The sequence below is a fragment of the Mirounga leonina genome, unplaced genomic scaffold (genome assembly GCF_011800145.1).
Source record: "Mirounga leonina isolate KUSES-001 unplaced genomic scaffold, KU_Mleo_1.0 Mir_129, whole genome shotgun sequence".
NCBI lineage: Eukaryota > Metazoa > Chordata > Mammalia > Carnivora > Phocidae > Mirounga > Mirounga leonina.
The window spans coordinates 10,845,586-10,867,252 of NW_023270323.1; the positions used below are offsets into that span (position 1 = coordinate 10,845,586).

General features: G+C 42.4%; 1 protein-coding gene across 4 annotated transcripts in view; it reads right to left on the reverse strand.

Moving 5' to 3' along the window:
- AFF1 (AF4/FMR2 family member 1) overlaps positions 1 to 21,667 on the reverse strand; it is a 203,408-nt gene that overhangs the window by 25,252 nt on the left and 156,489 nt on the right. For all 4 annotated transcript variants that reach the window (XM_035004569.1, XM_035004567.1, XM_035004571.1 and 1 more), the window contains 5 exons: positions 18,431 to 18,482; positions 9,571 to 9,625; positions 9,412 to 9,449; positions 6,274 to 6,430; positions 376 to 1,326 (listed from right to left, as the gene is read on the reverse strand). In XM_035004569.1, the coding sequence (XP_034860460.1) occupies positions 376 to 1,326; positions 6,274 to 6,430; positions 9,412 to 9,449; positions 9,571 to 9,625; positions 18,431 to 18,482 (1,253 nt within the window). The remainder of the gene's footprint in view (positions 1 to 375; positions 1,327 to 6,273; positions 6,431 to 9,411; positions 9,450 to 9,570; positions 9,626 to 18,430; positions 18,483 to 21,667) is intronic.

The following is a 21,667-nucleotide window of genomic DNA, read 5'->3' on the forward strand; positions in this document are numbered from 1 at the left end:
ATGTAAGATATTAATTTCTAGGGCAAAACTTAGTAATGGGTAGAGTGGTAAATACCAATGTTATCAGAAAAAATAAAAGCATACCCCGAAATGCTACATTATCCTATAACAAGATATCCTTTTCCACATCTGCCTCACCTTTTCTCCAACTAGGAGGACTGCTGCAGGATCTAGCACATGCCAATGCCCGGGGGCAGAGTGGGAAGCATGCTGGTCCACAATGACAGGGTCACTCTGGTACAGGAGCAAAGGCTACATCACATCAGAGCAAAGATTTCCTGCCTCTTCTAAGACAATCCAGGGGTCACAGCCAGCCCCAGGCCAACAGCACGTACAATCCACACTGCAGAGGGAGGCCAGGCCCCCTTCACTCACCTTTCTTTTTTTGGCCAACTTGCTTGAATTGTCAGAGCCCCTCTTCTCCGAATCGAGCTTCTTCCCTGCGGGGGGCTGCTTGTCCTCGGGTTTCCTCGGACGGCCCCCCTTGCCAGGAAGCTGGGGTATCCGGGAAAGAAGGTCCAGGGTTATCTTCACCATCAAGATTGGAGGGGGAGGAGTGTCCCTGAGCGGGGACAGCAGCTTGGGGTCTCTCGCGGGCCCCGGGAGCTTGTCCTTCCTGCGGTCCTCCTGGACGACCACAGCGCGCCGGCAGCCACTAGTCCTGCCGCCGCCGCCGCCGCCGTGGGGTGGGCCCTGGCTCTGGGTCAGGGGAACCAGGGCAAAGTGCTCGGGGCTCCTGGCCCCCGCATTGTCCTTCGTGGGCTCCGGGCCCGAGAGCGCCTTTGAGGGGGCCAGCGGCGCGCTCCTGTGCTTCTTCCGCTCGCTGGGGCTAGGCGCCGCGGGCTTGGGCTCTCTGCTGTCTCCGGCACGGGGCCGGCCTTTCGTCTTCACCTTGGGCTTGTCTTTGGAAGGCTGGTCTTTGGAGCCGTACGGAGGGGGTCCTGGCTCACTCTCCACCTGCAGGCCGGCCCGCGAGTCCGCCTGGGCCGAGGCCTTGACGGGCTTCTTGGGCTGTTTGGTTCCGACGGTCTGCCTCGGCGGGGGTTCCTGTTGCGCGGGGGACTTCTGACAGCTTCTCTTGCCGGCGTGGGGGCCTTCAGAGGAGCCCCGAGGGGCTTTGCTGGAGCTTTTGAGGGGAGGATCTTTGGATTCCGAGCGCTCGTGACCAGGGACGGGGCCGCCGCTGTCGCCCCCACCTTTGCCCTTACTGTCGGGGTGCCGAGGCAGGGGCTCTGCGCTCCCCTGCGCCTCCGGGGGTGCTGCCGGCTGGTTGACTTTGGTCAGCCAGTTGTCCAGCTGCCATTTGTTTGTTGTAGGAGGCTCAGGCTAAAAACAAAGGACAAGAGAAAAATGTGAACTGACCAAGGATGATAAGTTCTTCTGTGTTAGTCAACCAATTGTATAGGACTCTCCCAGGGAGATGCAATCATTCCAAAACCTAAGAATTCGAGTCCTTTTTATCCTTCTCTAATTACAGGTCAGAGTCTCTTAATAATTAACTCTTAACACAATCTTCCAGTCTGTTTGTGCTACAGGAATTTTTGCTGTAGCAGATATTGACTACTGATAGACCATGAGATACCGACCACTAACCACTGCTGAGAAAAAATCTTTGTAATATTAAGTATTTTGTCCTAATGGTAATTACAGTGTAATTTAGACAGAATTGACACATTTTGGCTCGCAAACTATCCGAAAATGAAGGGAGAAATGAAGAAATAACAGAATCCTTTTATCAAAAGGATTTTCAGAAGGCTAATAATGAATAAACTAATTCTTAGTGATTACCTATAGGCTTTATCCTGTTTTTTGACATACTTTTCAATTGAAAATAACTTTCCTCAAGACTTGACTTCATCTCTTTTATTTACTTAAAAACATAAAACATTTATACATGACAAGGTTTGCAGTATATCATGGATTACAGCCTGATTTTCAAATTTTGCACCTTGGTAAAAGAACAAGTGACGTCACATTAACCAATTAAATTGGTCCCTAAATTTAGTCCCACTTGAATTCTTTAAAAATCAAACATTAAGTCTCTTGTTACAGATAATCTTATCTGAAATAGCATCTATTTTTCTAAGAAACATAGGGAGGCTCCAGAGCACACAATTAAAAGCAGTGAGATTAGACTGTTTATATGTACATCTGATCTGACGAACAAACAGAAGTTCCTGACTTCTGTATCCCAACATGTCTCTCCAAGTAGATTATTAACAGAAGACCCAATGACATTTGTATCTCCAAGTTCCACTATTATGTCTTGCATATAGTGGTGTACATGAGATATTTACTTAGGCATATTACTGTACCTATACATCTTATGCCATATGGAAACATCTGTGTGTAACAGAGTAAGCAATGATCACACCTTTTGAAAGGGCATTACATCACCGACATGCTACATGTTTTTAAGATCCATTCATTCTGATGGGTGGTTTGTATGAATGACTAAATCACAAACACAGTGCACGAGGAAGTTAACCGAAAGATAGTCCACATGGGATTTAACTGGTTAGATGATGGATAAGGAGATTGCTCCAGTAGGCGGATGGTATTTTACAGGGAAAGATTGCTAACAATTTTCCCGAGTGGAACGTTCCAAATAATTCAACTCTTTAAAAACACAACAACACATCAAGACATGTGGATATAATATAAGAGTTCGGAGCCAGGAAAAAGTTAGGTAATAAAATGATCAGGTAGGTAGTTTGGGCTTGGTGTATTACAGCAGAAGAGGAACTTTAAGGAACCAGGTAGGACCAAACTTCGGCCACGAAGAGGGCTGCAGAACTGTTTTTTTCTGCCTACCCTTTTATTGCTGCTTAATAAAATAGATCTCCTTCAATATCAACTCTACATCTAGGCTCTCATTTGAATTTCAGAGCAGGGCGGAGGGAAGAAGGAAACTACTCTAATGTGCCAGGCATTTATTTTGCCACAGGAAATCTCAAACTGAATTCCATATTCGAACAAGACAGGAGGACAGTTAAGGATGGAGAAAAGATCAGCACCCAATACCTACTTGTCAAACGATATTTCCTGCAAACACTTTAGGGTGTGGTAATCCAGGTGGCTCACTGGGGACCAGGCATTAGGATATATCACTTGCCACTCACCTTAGGAACCAAACCCTTCAAACTCTTCTTTGGGACGGGTATGGACCTCTCAACAGGGCTAAGTTTATAGCCCCATTTGAATCACTGACATGCTCTATAGAAGAGTATTTATTCATGAACCAAAAAGGAAAGTCATTCCTGGTATAAATAACATCTGCTCTCCCCCCACCCCAAAACAGGGCAGTATAAGATACATTTAGTAGGAATGTCCTACTAAAGGAATGTCCTGATTACAGAAATAAAACACATTTTCTTCCACTGTGGTCCTAAAAATGTCCAGAAGGGAGGCATATGGCCCAATTGCAGGGTAAAATTGAGTTTATGTGCCCAGGCAAGAAGAAAGGGTAGGGCGAGTCCTTTCTACAGACCTGCTATAAAGACAGAAAATGTATAGAATTCTTCTAAGGTCAGATATTTGGGTGTTGGGATGGGGAAAACTTTAACATAAGGGATTGACTCAAATTGATTTCACAATGAATTTTAAGTCTAAGTGCTAGGTAGGATCAAGGTTTGGACTCTGCTTTCTTGCCCTGCCTTTCTTCGCGCCCCATCGCCAGCCTCCCAGGGCTGGTGCAACCCAAACACTGCACACTGGGCATGAAAAAATACCAGACTGGTCTTCATTAGGTGTTTTCAGAAATGTTTGACTGCACGTCCCTTTACGTATAACTCCTCACATTGTCAGAAGTTCGTGTATTTTAAGGTGAATTGTGATATTGAATAAAAAGTTCTGAGCTATGCACAAATATGCCTTTTTTTTTTTTTTTTAAGTAAAATCATCATCATTATGAGTAGGAGTCTTAAAATGAAAGGAAAAGGAAGAGGAGAGAAGTGTGAGAGAGAGGCATAGTGTCATAGGGAAAAAAGGCTTCAGAGTTAGATGGCCAAGGGCCAGAATCTTGGTGTTGCTACCTTTTTACAGGTGAAAAGACAGCTCCCAACCTCACAGGGTTGGCAGAGAGCTAACTCAAATAATTCATGAAAAAGTACCAAGTGTCTAAGAGGCAAACCAACAAAGGTAGTTTACTACGGGGGAGAAAAAAAAAAAGGACAATGAATAGATTAGAAAAGTAAGGAGATCCTTGGATAACTGAGAATAAAAGCATTTTTTCTGAACCGAAGCAGGAAAAAGATGACTTGTCCTACATATTTTGAAAAGCTGAGATTTACATTTTGATTCACACCATAAAGCAGACACTGAAAGAGCCTTTCCCCCAAGTTCGCCGCCCACCCATTGACAGGCATAGGACATTTCAGATCTCTTAGGATCACTGGCCTACTTTGTCAAATGACCTTAAAATGGAGCCATAAAAAGCAAAATTCTCTAAAAAATCTAAAAATAGATTTAAAAAAGGTTAAAACTAGTAACTGTGGCTTATTGTGGAATTCATGTTACTCTCACACAGGAGATTTACAATAAGGCAGGTATCGAGGGAGAGAAGGTAGTTAAATACAGTGGGAAAAATTAAAGGTTTAAAATCTAGACCCAGACAAAATATTTCTGGTGAAGTCAAGTGTCAGGACATGACATACAAACTATGCCCAAGTCTAGATAGATTTGCTCATCAACACAAAGGTACAAATATGAGCCTATTTGGTAAGGTGCTTTAAAAAAAACAAAGTAGAATGGGAACATTTCTTTTTCAATTAAGAGTCTCTACATCTACTCCAGTAACCTTCTGGGCAATAAGATCTAATGGTTTCATTAATACAAACACCAGATTAAATTTTTCTTCCAAGTTTCAATTATTCAGCCAAATCTGTACCATTTCCATTTTATTTGAAGGGAATTTTATTATTTAATCTGATTCTCTTTATCTTAGTAACCGAACAAGCATGCAGATTTCTCTAATTGAATAAGGTGAGACATAAAGCAAAGATCTTATAAACAGGGAACAATCACACAATTTGTCTGCAGAGCATATTCAATATCTTTTTTCCTGAGGCACAGAAAAATGATTTCAACAGTAATTAGTATCACACAAGGAAACGGCCCCCAGAAATACACAGAGCAGTTTCCAAAATCTGAAAGGCATTTTAAGTGCAGTTAATGCTGATTCATGTGTATTCACTCCAGAAAATATTTATTGAGCACTTACTCTGTGCCAGACATAAATTCATATCTAACAAAAAAATGACACTCGGTTATTTTTCCAGCCTCCCTTGCCCTCGGCCACGGCTGTTAAGGCTCACTGCACGTCCTCCAGATGCATTCGGTTAATGCTCTAGTGGAACTGCCTTGGTTGCTAAATGGCAGAGACAAATACTGGGAACTTTAACGCTTTCTTAATCAGAAAGGCTCATTTCCCAGGATTCCCATCTAAAACATGCAGAGTAATTTTCACTATATAAGCTGGTCTAATTCACCAAGAATGTCTTTCTTCCCTTTTCACCAAGTAGTCTTCCCCAGCCTAATTTTTACATTGCTACTCCAAGTTTTGAGGGCATCTGGCAGCCCTGACTGTTGTCATTAAACTTCTTGTGCTCAACGATCCAGTAAAAAATAGCATAAATCCTCCAGATAAACTTAGTGCTTGCGATTTGCCATCTCATCGGTTTATTTTACAACATCGATGTCCCAAGGGTGGGTGACAGGCAAACACAATTATCCCTGTTTTACATGTAACAAAGGGAGCAAGAAACACAACCCTGGCAAAACCACTTCGCCATCAATTTAATGCATGGCTTTTAGTGATTCAAAAATAGAACCTCTGATGACTTATTTCTAGTTCACATTCCTGCCCTTTGCTAAATTGGGCTGTCTCCTTTTGATTTCCTTAATTCATGCATTCCTGAAATTTCAGAAAGAATTTTCATTAAGATTAAAACAGGAGCCTACTAAAAAACGAGTTTTCTTTTTCAACAGAAGGGAAAAGAAAATGGTGTGCAAACATTCTTAGTGAGTTGCTCTTCCAAACAACAAAGAACTTATCAGAAGACTGCTCACCGAAACCTCTGGGGCTGAATGTATGGTAAGAAGTAAACAGAAATGGCTGGCTCTACACAGCCCGGGGGCAGGAAAAGAGCTGCCCCACGGGACAGAACCACTCGGGCCAGGGTCAACGCTGGCCCACAGCCGACTCTAGCCCCAAAAGACAGAGCGCGCTGCCATCTTAGCTCGCCTCTCCGCCTCCTGGAGGGGACACGGTACCTCAGGAGCTGGAGTTTCTAGGGGTTCATTCTCTTCGCTGTCACTTGAGCTGCTCTCGCTCTCCGAGTCCGAGGAGCTGTCTGAGTCACTGGTGCTCTCTGACTCGGCACTGCTGGAATGTGCTGAGGCCACTGCTTCCGGAAGCGACTGCGGAGCACTGTGAAGTAACCCCAAGAAAGAATCTGAAGACACCTCACAAGGTGGACGTTGTCCCTCTCCACTCATTTCCCCCATTGGCCACTGTTCTGCTACTCAAAAGAAAGGGCCTCAATATTACCTAATATTACTAAATTACCATACCATCCAGTTGAGAGAAAGGCCCAGAGGGGCTCAAAAACCAGTGAAAAATCCTTAAAATAGCACACCAAATAACTACATAGAAGAGAAGCCTGTGGAATTTTGCTCCTGAAGAACACTGTGAGCTATACAAAATTTACGTTCAACGGTGGTGCCTATTTTTCTAAATAAAGTTTTACTGGAACATGTCCACACCCATTATTTTATGTATTATCTATGTCTGCTTTTATACTATGGAAGTAGAGTTGAAAAGTTTCGAGACAGGCTAGATGGCCCACAAAGCCTAAAATATTTACTTTCTGACCCTTTAAGTTTACTTTAAATGGATATACATTAGCCCAAAGAAGTTAATTTATAAAAGGAAAGCCAATACATTAAAATTTCCCTCTATTCTCTGTATGAAAACTAACCAAATGGTAGCCAGAGAATTACTAAATATAATATTTTGAATATAAATGGTGCTCCTCTAGAAAGTGACCTCAAAGATAATCCAGTCACACTCTTGGGCAGAATTATAAAAGAGGCCTTTCCTTATGAGAGGCTTAGGATCACCCCCAAATACCAGCCAAAGTAGAGACTAACTACTCCAAGTTTTAAGAATAGGGCAATCAGGGCGCCTGGGTGGCTCAGATGGTGAAGTGTCTGCCTTTGGCTCAGGTCATGATGCCCAGGTCCTGCGATCAAGCCCCATGTCCGGCTCCCTGCTCAGGGCAGAGCCTGCTTCTCCCTCTCCCTTTGCCTCTCCCCCTGCTTGTGCTCTGTCTCTGTCTCTCTCTCTCAAATGAATAAATAAAATCTTAAAAAAAAAAAAGAATAGGGCAATAACTCTAGGTCAGTGAGACGTACTTCTGGGCACATACAGAATTTCACAACCTGTGTTAAAAGCCTGCCCCAGATGGAATCAGCCAGAGCAGTAAATCAATAACTGTAATCTTTTGAAAGCATCCACATCTACCTAAGATACTAAATAACTTATTAAATAATACTGTTTATTAAAATAAGCAGAACAAAAAAATATTAGATAAAAAGTCACTAGTTGAAGTAATTTTAAAACACACACACTATGCTATGATGTAATTTCCTCATATAAAAATGCTACATCAAATTTGTGATCACTTTCACATTGGTAGCTTAAGTCAGCGATGAATGAGATGCACTTTCAATGTTATTGCTGCTTCTAATTTATGCCCACTTTTCCTTTTTTCTTTTCCTCCACTTTTAAGTTAGGCTATTTCGTCATAATTTATGGGACATTACAAGCCACCAGGAATTACTGAACAGAACAGAATATAAATAAGTGAGCAGAGCTTATGAATACATGATCTTCCTCCACATGAACTATAACATCACCTGTTAGGCAGGAAGAGTTTCTTGCTGCGCTGGTCTCAATGGATGAGCACATGTCAAGGAGTACAACCACTACCACAGAGTTTAACTCTTTGTCCCCGGAAGGCAGGTATCGGTGTATTAAATCATTAAATTCAGTACCAGAGGAAAATATTATAAAGGTAGTTTAGAGACAACTCCCACTTCCAAAAATTAAAGCATCTAATTTTCTGAAATATGGCAGCAGTTTGCAAAGTGAAAAGAGCGCCATTTTTCATCACACGAAAATGCACTCTAGCTCATTTTTAAAAGCAGCTGAGGGGCGCCTAGCTGCGCTCCATCAGTAGGGCATGCAACTCCTGACCTCAGGGTTGTGGGTTCAAGTCCCATGTTGGGTACAGAGATTACTAAAAATCTATTTAAAATCTATTTACTTATTTACAAAATGAAATAAAATGAAAGCAGCTAAACAATTAGAAATTCATGACTGAGAAAACAGGAACTATGGAAAACAATTTACAGAAATGATTCAGCTTTACAATTTTTGAAAACAGCAAATAAATTTCCCATAAAAACTTTCACAAAAACATTGGGCTTTTCAGCATAACTTTTAAAATATTGGTTATATAATACTGATGAAAGTGATTTAAGCTTTTTTTTTTTTTAAGATTTTATTTATTTATTTGAGAGAGAGAATGAGAGAGAGAGAGCAGGAGAGGGGGGAGGGTCAGAGGGAGAAGCAGACTCCCTGCCGAGCCGGGAGCCCGATGCGGGACTCAATCCTGGGACTCCAGGATCATGACCTGAGCTGAAGGCAGTCACTTAACCAACTGAGCCACCCAGGCGCCCCTTAAGCTTATTTTTAAACTCTCAAAAAATTATTAAAGATTTTATTTATTTACTTGACAGAGAGACAGAGAGAGAAAGCACAAGCAGGGGGAGTAGCAGAGGGAGAGGAGAAGCAGACTCCCCGCTGAGCAGTGAGCCTGATGTGGGGCTCTGTCCCAGGACCCTAAGATCATGACCTGAGCCAAAGGCAGACACTAACTGACAGAGCCACCCAGGTGCCCCCAAAATTTTATTTATTTTTAAAGATTTTATTTATTTACTTGAGAGAGTGAGAAAGAATGAGCACAAGGGAGGGGAGGGGCAGAGGGAGAAGCAGACTCCCTGCTGAACAGGGAGCCCAACTTGGGGCTCGATCCCTGGACCCTGAAATCATGACCTGAGCCGAAGGCAGATGCTCAACTGAGCCCCCCAGGCACCCTATGAACTCTCAGAAATTTTAAACATCCAAACTGATGATTTAGGTGGGTACAGGGACTTTCTCTTTTATAGAGTTAACAAGCTCTCTAAGGCTGATTTAAGCTTCCAAAAAATTAAACAGGTACTTTCTTCTAACTGTGATCCTTTATGTCCTTCCCCATGAAGAAGCTATGAAAGCACTAAATAAGGCTGTATGTTCCCCATTTGGTAGAAAAACGCAAACATTTTGCTCACACACGCACACGATACCTTGGAGGTGCAGATACAGGAGGAGGCTTCTCTGGGCTCTAGGTATTCACAATAAGGGGAAGGAGGACCAGGAAAAGAACAAACAACAGGTTAGGATATGCAGCTCAGAAATACTAGATTTAAAAGGATTCCTGGTATGATGGGGTGTACGAAACTTACTTGTTCGTTGTCACTGTCCTCACTGTCACTGAGCTGAAGGTCATCTTCAAGCATGCTGAAATGAGCAGGGACAGAGACATTGTAGGATTTAAAATAATTTCTAATAACTTATTTTAGCATATAAATTGAAAATATGCTTAATGATTAAAAAAGAGGGATGGGATAGGTCTAATTTTTATTTATTCATCAAATGCTTCATTTTCCTAGAAATGTAAGGTTTACTATTAACATAACACAGAAACTGTTTAGTATATGATCCTTACCATCTCAAGATGGACTCTTCCACACATTTTGAGCATTAAAAAGCAGAACTACCACGGGACAGGGATTTGTGGCCAGCCCCGAGACTCAAGTTCCCAGGTCCATACAAACAAAACAAACAATAACAACAACAAAGAGAAAAACATATGCACAAAGAGAAAAACACCCTACTTTCTCCTATAGTCTCCAACTAGAATAAGTGATTAACTGTTAATAAGCTAACCCTGGATAAGTGAATATTTGTGAAGTATTGGGAAGTGTGTCAGGGCACTTAAAAAGTACTCTATGTGAACTCAATACACAGTAAGATATAGGAAGCTATTGAGGCCACGGTCACCAAACCGTGCAGGTATCTTCCATTTTTGTCCAAAGGACATTATCAATATGGTACTTTACTTTTCACCGCTCCCCCCGCCAGCCCCGGACATACAAATTCTCATACACGAAGTCTGCTTAAAAACTAATCAGTTGAAAGAGTAGTAATACAAATAATCTTGTTGTCTAGAAAATATGTTTAACCTTACTGCTATCATTCTGGTGAAAATAAAACCTCAGTTCAGTTCCTCAAAGTTATCATAATACTTCTCTCTAGGCATTCTGGTTTATGAGCAACCTAAATATTAAAAGCAAATAAGATACTTCAATTTTTAAAAAGGCCATTTTCCAATCTGTACATGTTAACTGAAATCTTAGCCCTTCCCTATCTCCTCCCTCTCTTACCATCTTCCAGGGGGATGCCTACGTATCAAAAGAATGAATTAGTCGTTAACTGCTTGTTCCCACTTCCCCCCAAATTTATGAGGACTATTTGAGGAAATGTTATTAGTGCAAGTGAAAACAAAACCAATCTGCTTAAGTATTATTAATGCTCCAAAAAGCAAAAATTATATTGGAGGTTATAATACTTTAGCATTTCTGGGGCGCCTGGGTGGCTCAGTCATTAAGTGTCTGCCTTCGGCTCAGGTCATGATCCCAGGGTCCTGGGATCGAGCCCCGCATCGGGCTCCCTGCTAGACGGGAAGCCTGCTTCCTCCTCTCCCACTCCTCGCTTGTGTTCCTTCTCTTGCTGTGTCTCTCTTCTGTCAAATAAATAAATAAATCTTTAAAAAACAGTAATACTTTAGTATTTCTAAAAACACCTCTTCAACAAATAATCTGACCATTGATTTTTACTGCAAACCCACTAACCTGCCGCTGAAATAAGCAAGCATGATTATTTTGGGAAACCTTGGTAAAATCATTGTATTTTCTAATGAAAATAAATGATAAAATTTGGCTCTTTCATAATGACCACTTAATGCAATGTTGTAATTCTGCCAAGGAACTATTTTCACCAACAAATGGTACTAAAACTATCCTATGGTAAGTTTCTAAAAAATATGAAAACTGTTAGCTACTTGTAAATGTAGATGCTGCTCGATATTTACCTAATGAGAGCTACCTTCTTATTTTAGCAAGGCTAGAAAACACAGCCTTCAGATGCAGGACTTGGCAGTAGATATCATAATGGTATACAAGAAAAAGTCACTCAACAGTGTTACTGCCAAGTCCTGGCTCGGCTGGGGCATACCCAAGGAAAAGATAAAAGATGTATCTTTGAATAAATGTAAGGTATAACACAACCAGGAAAAAAAACCCACAAAAAAACCAAAAAACCGACAGCAAAACCACAGTAAGTGGACCTCTTTGTTTCTTAGTCACTGGCTTTTGTATAAAACTGATTTGCTTTAATTTCCTGAAACATCAATGATCAGGTAACCCATCACATTTCCTGATGTAAGCAGGGCACTAAATAATCTGTAAGCTGTCTGCCTTGCTTCCACAAATATATTCTCCTGAAGTAAGTCAGAAAGCGTTATGTTCTGACTTTTAGCTCTACTTGCTCTTAAGGAATAAAAGGCACTGTAAAAATGCTGTCCCAGATTCCAAGAATTTCCCCTTCAGAGCCTTACATAGACAATAACAATAAAAGCCTGCAGGTATGATACCTAAAGAGATGAGGGATAGTGACCTCTGAAAGAAGAGTGCTCCAGATATCGCCAAAGAAACACTCAAAAAGCAATGATAAACCAATAGGGTCAAACAAAATCTACCACTATGTAGGATATACTGGTTATTTACAGATGGTATTTCATTTAATCAAAATTCATGGTTCAAATTTGATAAAAAAATTAGTTTGTTGGTTTTGTTTTTGTTTTTTTAAAGAATAAGTTCTAACAGGCCCAATGTGGGGCTTGAACTCATGATCCCAAGATCAAGAGTCGCATGCTCTATCAACTGAGCCAGCCAGGCACCCTGATGCAAAAATTAACGAAGTGTACTGTCAGTGTCTGCCACCCCTAAGAGTAACATGGAATCTTCCAGAAACCAGAGTTTATTATATCACCAGATGGGTAGCTCAACATAAACCAGCATACTATTAGTGGGGCTAAGAAAGATACTTCTAAAATTCTTTATGACAAACCTGTCCTGAATCTGTAGTAAGAAAAAAAGTTACTTAAAAACCGTATCTAAGTTTTACTAATACAGAAAATTAATCATGAATATCATTGTAATTAAAAAAAAAAAAAAAAGAGGGGCGCTAGAGTGGCTCAGATGGTTGCGCATCTGCCTTCGGCTTGGGTCATGATCCCAGAGTCTTGGGATCGAGCCCCATATTCTCCCTCTCCCTCTGCCTGCAGCACCCCCTGCTTGTGCTCTCTGTCTGTATCAAATGAATGAATAAAATCTTTATAAATAAATAAATAAATCCATATAGTTGGGGGGAATCTAACCTGATAACCGGTAAAGGTTTTATCTTTAGAGATAAAGGAAAAAATTTAAAGGAAGCAGCTGCTAAAATCCCCGACTTGTCCCACAAACAGTTAGGTCTGAGCCCAAGCACATTACTCTAGCACACTTCACATGGTACATGTGGGAGAATTGGTCCATAATGTGAAAAATGGCAAAAACGAATTACAGCACATCTGGGTGACCACCTCAGCACCCACCAGAAGGGAATCAAACCTCTTAGACCCAGGCTCACTCATACCAGTAAGATCTAGGTCAAGAGAGCATCAAGGGACATACTCAACTATAAGCTTTTCTGGGGCAGGACCGAGTCATTTTCACCTTCGTATCTTCTATATCCAGAACTTGGCAGGTAACCCTAAAAGGCTGGCTGAATGAGTAGCAGCACCCTGTTTGCTGCATAGGTAACGGTACCGCGTAGCTGCGCCCCCTGTGTGCTCAGAACTCTGCAAACACTGCCTTTACTCACAACCGTATGGCCGCCTCTGATCATGCCCTCACATTCTGAGGGTGAGGAAACGGGCTCAGAACAGCCACCGACCCTGCCCACATCATGAAGCTGGTACATGCTGGATCTGGAATGCAAAAGCCATTCTGTCTCATACGATTGCCTTGTTCCGGCCAATAGAGGGCGCAATGGCTAGAAAACCTACATGATAGGAGGGATTCTCCAGAATCCCTGGAGAGAAAGACTTCGATTAAAGAAAACAGTAATCACCCTGCTGGAATAAAATGGATACGCTCTTTTTCCCTTACGAAAATAAATGAACTATAAACCTCATATACTTTTAAAATTGGTTAAATGACTAATTTCACTTCCAAACGCCAAGACAAAGCAGCTATTTCAAAGCATATGCCACCATATGGCCTACCTTGGCCCTGGTCAAAAGAAGCCAAATACTCAGGTAGAGCCACTCTTTGAACTAACACGTAGGTTTAACCACATTTTACATTACCGGTGAGGTAGAGTTTTTATTTAGAGGTTACCAACTATCCTCAAGCCCCTTTGTACAAATGCATTCTTCAGGCCAACTGCTCTGCAACGCTTAGAGAGCCATGTACATGTTCCAGCAGGCAGGCTTCAGTGACTCAGAGCCCGAATGTTACTGTGTGAAGACACACAAGACAAGCCTTTATTCCTTTTCCATTCCCCAGTCCTGGGCTTGCCAACAACTTCACTGCCAATAGTCTGTAACATCTCAATTCAAATCCCAAAACTACTTAAATAAGCTGATTTTTTGGCTCAACATTTCCTACAATTGGGCCGTACATTTTATTTGGGAAAGAGCAAGTGAAGGCAAGCTCACGGTAATTAGTAAGTCACAACCCTGGTATTAGGTGTGCGTAAGATGGCACGTAATACTTTTCAGAAACCGCTAATGAACATGTGAGAATTGGTGAACTTGAACAATCTCACAAACTGAAAACTGATTTGGGGATAGAATGGGTAACGGAGGGCAGAGAAAGAGAAAGAGGCTGGGCTCCAAAGCAGACATATGTAAGTCCCCAAATCTAAAATTCAATCAGGCTGTGATTCCTTTTTTTGATCAAGGGCGGAAATACGGACTGCAAATGCTTTGCAGGAGATGAGGGAAGGCGACAAATTATGAAGAAGGCTCCACATATAATAAATGAAAAACTGAAAACAACAAATCTCAAGCAGTTGTGACACTGCATATAGGGGGGACTCTCCAAATGGTGACAGTGGCTGGCATTATTCAAATTCAGGGAGGGACGGTCTATGGGAGATTACGGACAAACAAGACAGAGCGGAAAGTGACAGTACACAGAGTAATCAAGGTTAAAAACTGCCAGAGGTATAAAAGACTATTTAAAATCCATGGATGAAGTGAAGATTATCTGAGGTCATGGAAGGACATGAGAAAAATTACAAGACTATAAACGAGGGGAAATCTGAAGTTAATAAATAAGATTAAATCAGTAAGTATAACAGGGATGCCTGGCTGGCTCAGTTGGTAGAGCATGTGACTCTTGATCTTGGGGTTGTGAGTTCAGGCCCCATGCCAGGCGGAGAGATTACTTAAAAAAATAAGTATGACAACTAAGATATTAGTGCAAGAATGACATACTGGACAACCAGGAAAAACCTAGAAAAGTTATTGCCTTAAATCCCATGTATTAAGTATTGTTTATACACATATTTAATCAAGTTTCTATGTAAGTTTTCTTTCCACATTTACTCTTAGTACTTACTACATGCCAGGCCCTGCTCTAGATTCAGTGGATACAACTCTAAGCAGACAAAATCCCTGCTTTGTAGCACTGACAGTCTAGGAGATAAACAACTAAAATATATACTTTTCCCTTATGAAGAGGGAAATAAACAACTAAAATATATATTTTTTTCAATGGGTAAAAAGCCTACGGAGGGGAATAAAAGAGTAAAGATGGGCGTGGGTTGCTTTTCTACATGGGGTAGTTAGGGAAGTCTGCGCTGGTAAGGAGATTGCATACACTGCAGGAACAGGGGGTAGAGTGATCTGGGCACCCAAAACAGCAAAGAGGGGGCGCCTGGGTGGCTCAGTAGGTTAAGCATCTGCCTTCAGCTCAGGTCATGATCCCAGGGTCTTGGGATTGAGCCTCACATCAGGCTCCCTCAGTGGGGAGCCTGCTTCTCCCTCTTCCTCTGCACCCCTCCCCCAGCTTGTGTTCTCTCTCTCAAATAAAATCAAAGAAAGAAAGGAAAGAAAGAAGAAAAGAAGAAAAGAAAGAAAGAAAGAAAGAAAGAAAGAAAGAAAGAAAGAAAAAAAAGAAAAGAAAAGAAAAGAAAAGAAAAGAAAAGAAAAGAAAAGAAAAGAAAAGAAAAGAAAAGAAAAGAAAAGAAAAGAAAGAAGAAAGAAAACAGCAAGGGGGCCAACATGGCCACAATGGAAAATATACCAGAATATGGGGGGAAAGGGATCGTAAGGGGGGTAGACAGGTAAGTTACTGGCAGGCTTTGGAGGCCCCTGCAGGGTGAGACAGAATACACATTCTTGTGGAAGTAGACCACATCTTGTTGATTTAATAGCCCAGCATCCCAAGGTGGGTGGAAGGCATAAACTGCCTTCAGGGCTAACAGATTCTTAGTGCATTAAAACATATCTTATTCAATCTTTCAGGCAATGTTTAAATTAGTCTATGGTCACTTACTGCAGGAAATTAGCAGTTATGATCAAATGTGAGACTTAAATGGACCTCCACAGGCTCCTTCAAAACCATGCTTTGCATAGGCAAAGGAACTACTTCAAAGTTGTCACTGCCAGTAAGAATTACTACCCCCAGATGTTTTCAGATGGCTTCAGAGCCTGCCGCAAAATCTAGCAAGCCCCTTTAGACGTGGCAGAAATTCTCTGCCTCGCTCTCCCATCATTCAGGCTCCAGATCAAACGTCACCTCCTCTGAGAGACCTTTCCTGACCTCCCTCCCAAAAATATCACCGCCACCCAAAAGAACTGCTCCCTGAGCCTGTAGCCAACACAGAACCTAGAGTTTGTATGACATGACAGCTACATTAAGTTACAAGACAAAAAGACAAGAATTTTGTCTCAGCGGCCACCGTTTCCAAGTCCCTAAAGCAGCACCAAGCACACAGCATGTGTTCACTAATTATGCCCTGAATGGAAGAATGGAAGCAATTTTTGGAAAGATCTCCAAGTCACCTGGAACCAAGTCCAGAGAATAATATCGTATGTGAGGATTCCCAAGTACTAGCAACTGAAAGAAAAAGCATTAAGACCTAGACTGAGTTTTAAAACCACAGTACACATGATCCCGAAATGAACGTTTTTTTCTCTGACATTCAAAGTGCGTTAGACCATCTCTCTGGCACTCTGCCGCTCAAATAGTTTCAGTGCATGTCATAGAGCCTACACGCTGACGCTAGATCAAATTAACCTGTGAGCACCAACAGATGTGACCTACGGAGTCTGAAACCATGACTGCAGTGCACAAATTAATCGGGACACGGACGTGATTCCTTTTCCCAGAGGTACCTTTCTGGCTCTTATCGATCCCACCAGCCCTGCCCATCCGACCACCGTACCCCCCTCATTCTCTCTTCCTCTGGCACGCTTCCCTTTCCTCTTCGCCTCCTTCGAAGGGGCGCTGTCTTCCTCCCCTCCTTCAGTCTACCAGGATCATCATAAATACTCTTTTCTAGGCGATTTTATATATGGCAAATGAACAGTTTTGTAAAGAGAGCACTACCTATGTCATATGCCTGTCACATACTTGTAGGCACCTCTGATTTCTGGGCTTCAACTCAGCAGGAGGACGGCCCATCTCTCTGAGGAGCAAACCCAGCACAGAAAATGGTCTAAGTCCCTACCAACTACCCGAGCCTGAAAGCTGATGGAAGTGGGTGGTGTGAGAGGGTGTGACTTTGGCCTGCTCGGTGTGAAGCTGCTTCTTGGGCCTCACTCACATCCAGTGAGTGAGACCCAGTGTTTCCGCTGAGACATCCAGTGTTTCCTCCTCTCCCCACAGGCCCAAGGACACAGCGGCTTCCCTTCCTCTTCAATTCCCCCTTCCTCGCTGCCCCCAAAAACACAGACAGGGGCCTTTTACGGTCTAAAGGGCTTTACTACCAATCCTTACAAAGAGCACAAGGTGTAAAACCTTGGGGGAAGTTAGAGCTTCCACAGAATCGTTACAATTGCAGTCCCTTGAACTACAGTTTCTGTTCTCTACCAGCCATCGATTCCAGACTTCCAAAATTCAGGAGCCAGTAAAATTTAAAAAGGAAGGAAGAAAGAAAGGGGGGTGGGGAAGGGAAAGAAAAGGCACATAAGGTTAAAAAAAAATTTTTTTTTCTGGTAAAGGACAATAAAAACAAGCAAAAATCTCACCATCTGCCAGTACCACAAATGAAATAACTTTTATTACATGCACAAAAAACTCCACCCTTTGAACTGTAAGAAATTAATCTTTAAAAATATCTTGCCATATTGTTCTTTTTTTCTTGTTTTGCGATGGAGAAAGGAGCTGGCACTTGGGAGCTGTGATTTAACTTAGTCCCACATTCAGTCACGGTGAAAAGATAAAATAACCTCTTTGCCTCGACTACACAGCTTCTCAAAATACTCAACCCACAGCAATGACCCCTTCCAAGATGCATGGAACAAACACTGTACCCAGAGCAAAGCTGGAGCTTAAACCCAAAATTCGGGGAGGCTAGCGCCTCCCCCTCCCCCGTCAGTGACTGATTAGATACTGAAGGAGCATCACCTCGTTCCCAAAAACCCTTTGCAGTTGGAGGAAAACAAGTATTACTTCAATACCATCAAGAAATGACCAAGTGGGTCCAATTGCTGATTTGAAAATCTTTATTATGTACTTTAAACCGTTCTAAAAACCCCAAATGTATCTGGACTTACTTGGCCTTAATAAAGAACAGCTGGGCAACAGGACTCATTCTTTATTAGTTAAAACTAGGCCAAAAAAGTGGCCAAAAAATCTTAAATTGTACACATCCCCTAAAATTTGTTTTCCAAAGCAAAAGCTATTTAGGACTGAAATTTACAACGCTAAGACCTTCTATTTTCCACAGTTAATATGTAAAGAATGGCTCACATGCCTTTCTTTTGAGAAGACGCCTTAGCAAACTCTCTTGTGGTGCCTGAACCTTCAACAGAAGAACTTAATCCAAGTATAAATGTAGGGCATTACTTCCTTTTACAATGCAGTGGTAGGTTATGAAAGTCATTACTTGAAAGCGGTAGGGAAAAAAAAATCTAAGCAATGGATTTACATGGGAAATCACCATGTTACGTTATAAACTTTTAATAAACAAAAGCATATTACTTACGATGTTCCCTGCTGAGAATTAGTGTGGGTTTTTGAAGATGTATCATATTGTTCTGTGGGGAAAGGAAAATGATCAGAGCAGCACAATGAGATACATTCCTGAGTTTATTCCTTATAAATCCCCCCCTTTCTGTGCTGTCCCCCTCACCCCCGTCCTTGCTTTTTCCACCTGAACACTTAGTCTACTTCAACTCGGTCAATCATAGTGCTTGCTATATGCACCGCACAATGGTGATACATTCTCACCATCATACAATAGCACTTACGTTACCTCTAGATCGAGGACTTGCTCAGAATCGAAAAACCCTGAACAGAGCAAAAAGTCACAGAAAAGCCCTGCTTGCAACACACCCTACCCCATGACTGGTAACTTTCCTACCTGCTGGGGACCTGACTTTCCTTGATGTCAGCTCGCGGTGGGGGACCCGCATGGAAGCCCTAGGAGAGAGCTGCTCTCACTCCCACCTGGTCTGCCCTTCCCCATCTACCAGTGATTTACCAGCACTCCCTTTTCCCAGCCTCTGACCTCCGTCGAGTGTGCGCTCCCTCTCACCCGTCCATTATTCAACACCTGCCCCCATCCACGTAGTCACACTGCCTCCCAGATACAAGATATTCAAGGCACTCGACCCTATCCTCGATGAGCTGACAAGTAACTGAGGGACGCGTGCCGGGCACACAAATATCTCCAATGGCGGGCAGTGTGAGAGGGGCACGCAAATTGGTCACCTAAATGAACGGTCCCAGGAAACTAAAGAATGGTCTCTCTCTTGGTAGTGACTAAAGAAGGCAAGCTAGACAAGGAGCAAAATGAATTGTGTCACAAAAGATGGGTGAAGTTTTGACAGAATGACTGCCGGTCAAAGGGAGAGGAGGAGGAGGAGGAAGGCCTTCGGGCAGGAGAGGGAAGATTTAAAACGGCACAGACTTGGAAAGGGTAAGGACAGCGTACAAAATGTGTGGACACGATGGAAAGACAGGTGAAAGTCAGATTTGGGAGGGCGCTGAATGCCAGGATGGTAAGTTAGAAGTTTGTTTGGCAATGAGACACCACCAAAGGTCTCTACCAGGTACATGCTAGAGAGATTCCTCAGAAAGATTAATTTAGTGGTGCCACCTGGCAGAACCTAGAAAGGAACGGGCAATATTAACGGTGGAGGCAATAACCCATCTGGGAAGCTGCTTTAGGCGTGAGGTAATAGGGACCTGAAACAGAATGGGGAGTGGAATGGGAATACGGGTGCCTTTTAGGCAGGCTTGAATGAGATTTCCCAACAATGTCATGTGGAGACCTTGCAATTAATCACTTTACCCTCATGGCGGCAGCAGCTCTTACATGACGGTTATAACTGCTTCCCCTTCTGGCTAGAAAGCTACAGGCAGAACTACAAATCGGAGGGGCTAAGGCCACTCTTCGAGGCACTCACAGGGACTCTCATATACTGGTCTTCACTGGGTCTGAAGCACCCCAAGGCTCTGATTACCCTTAGGCATACTTCATTCTCTGCAGGCTCCAAACAAAACCTTAAGATAACTCCCTCTTCACCCAACATAAAACTAGACCTCTCTAGGGTTCAACTAGGTCCCACTCTCACAAAAGTAAACAAGGTTCCCCGGAACACGGACAGACAGAATGGCGGCAGCATGAAAAACCCCAGGGTAAGCATCTAGTGAGCCAAGACCTACTGGAGACCTGCCAGGGTCTGAAAACGCCTCAGAGCAAGAGCAAGGAGAAATTGGCCCACACTACTCCATCGGCTGAGAGGGCCACCCATTCTCCGCCAAGAAAGTGCTTACCAGCTCATCTTCAGCTAGATTTTGCTAAAAGGGGAAATCAAACAATTTAAAGGATTAAAAGGGTCTTTCTAAACCAGGAGTTAGCAATCATCAAAGCTGTGAGGAACCCAGGGGAAGGCATATGATCTGCCTGGCGGGCAGCCCTAGCAAATGGGGAGAGGGGAGAGCAAGCGGTAAAGGGGCACAGAGCAAGCCTGTCCACAGCTGAGCTGGCCGTCCTGCCGAGCCTTGTCCCACTCCACTGCTTATTTGTCTCTGGAGAGACCGCCAAGATGCTGAGAAAAAAAGATTTCCCAATCGCCCCAAGAAGCCATTAATTTTGGTTAATTTTACCTTGCCACTTATACAAATACTGTGGCAGGATGATCAGGTTTAATTCTCTGCATATGGGGGAAATTCAGTCATGAGTCCTTTGCAAGATCTTATTTAGTATCTAGAGCAGAGAATGGCAAACTTTTTCTATAAAGGTCAGAGAGTCAATATTTCTGGCGTTGCAAGCTGTACCTCGTGGCATAATAATAAATGAACGGGCATGGCTGTGTCCTAATAAAACCTTCTTTACAAAAACCAGCTGCAGAACAGATGGACTCTCAGGCTATGGTGGGTCCACCCCTGCTCTAGAGGAAAGGATATTCTGTTTCTTGCTTTCCTCATCTTTTTTCTACTCTCCTCACATCCGTGCAATTTAAACTGTAGAAAAATAAAGGGAAAAAAATATATAAGTGAGGGAAAAGAATGAGGTGGGGAGATTTGAGGAAGAGTCACCTCCATGGAGTATCTATGTGCAACCTTCCCCCAACATACATACATATCCTACTTTGGTTGCCCTATTTTTTTGAAGACTAACACTTCATAACTTGGACATGCACCATATATTAATAAACTAAATGACTGCAAATACCCTAGTCATTTTCATAAGGTTTGAAATGCCTTGCATGTAGTTGAGACACAAAAACTTTATTGAATCAAGGGGTTATTGATGAAGAGAATGGCTGGATCCAGTTAGCTTACTTCTGTTTCCCTCTGAATTATCAACTATTTACAATCCATAAAGAGAGACCAAACAAGAATTGCAGGGTGAATACATAAAGAAAAACTAAAGAAGCTATGTACTCTATTCCTTATACAAATTTCTTACTTTTCTTAGAAAAAAACACAAGAACCACAAAAAATATCCCAATCTATTCTATATACTATTCCTGGGTTACAATGCTTTGAGAGTCACATTCAAGATGTGTGCATACGTCAGGTAATTATATTTGTTATAATTATGACACATTATATTTGTCAAGTACTTTACTATGACATCTTCATTAACTCTTTGCAACGATCTGAAATTCCACCTAAAGCACAGTTTTATGTTTGTGCTCCCTTCCTATTCTTTCAAAATAGGAAGCCCTCGGGACCCCTGGGTGGCTTAGTTGGTTAAGCGGCTGCCTTC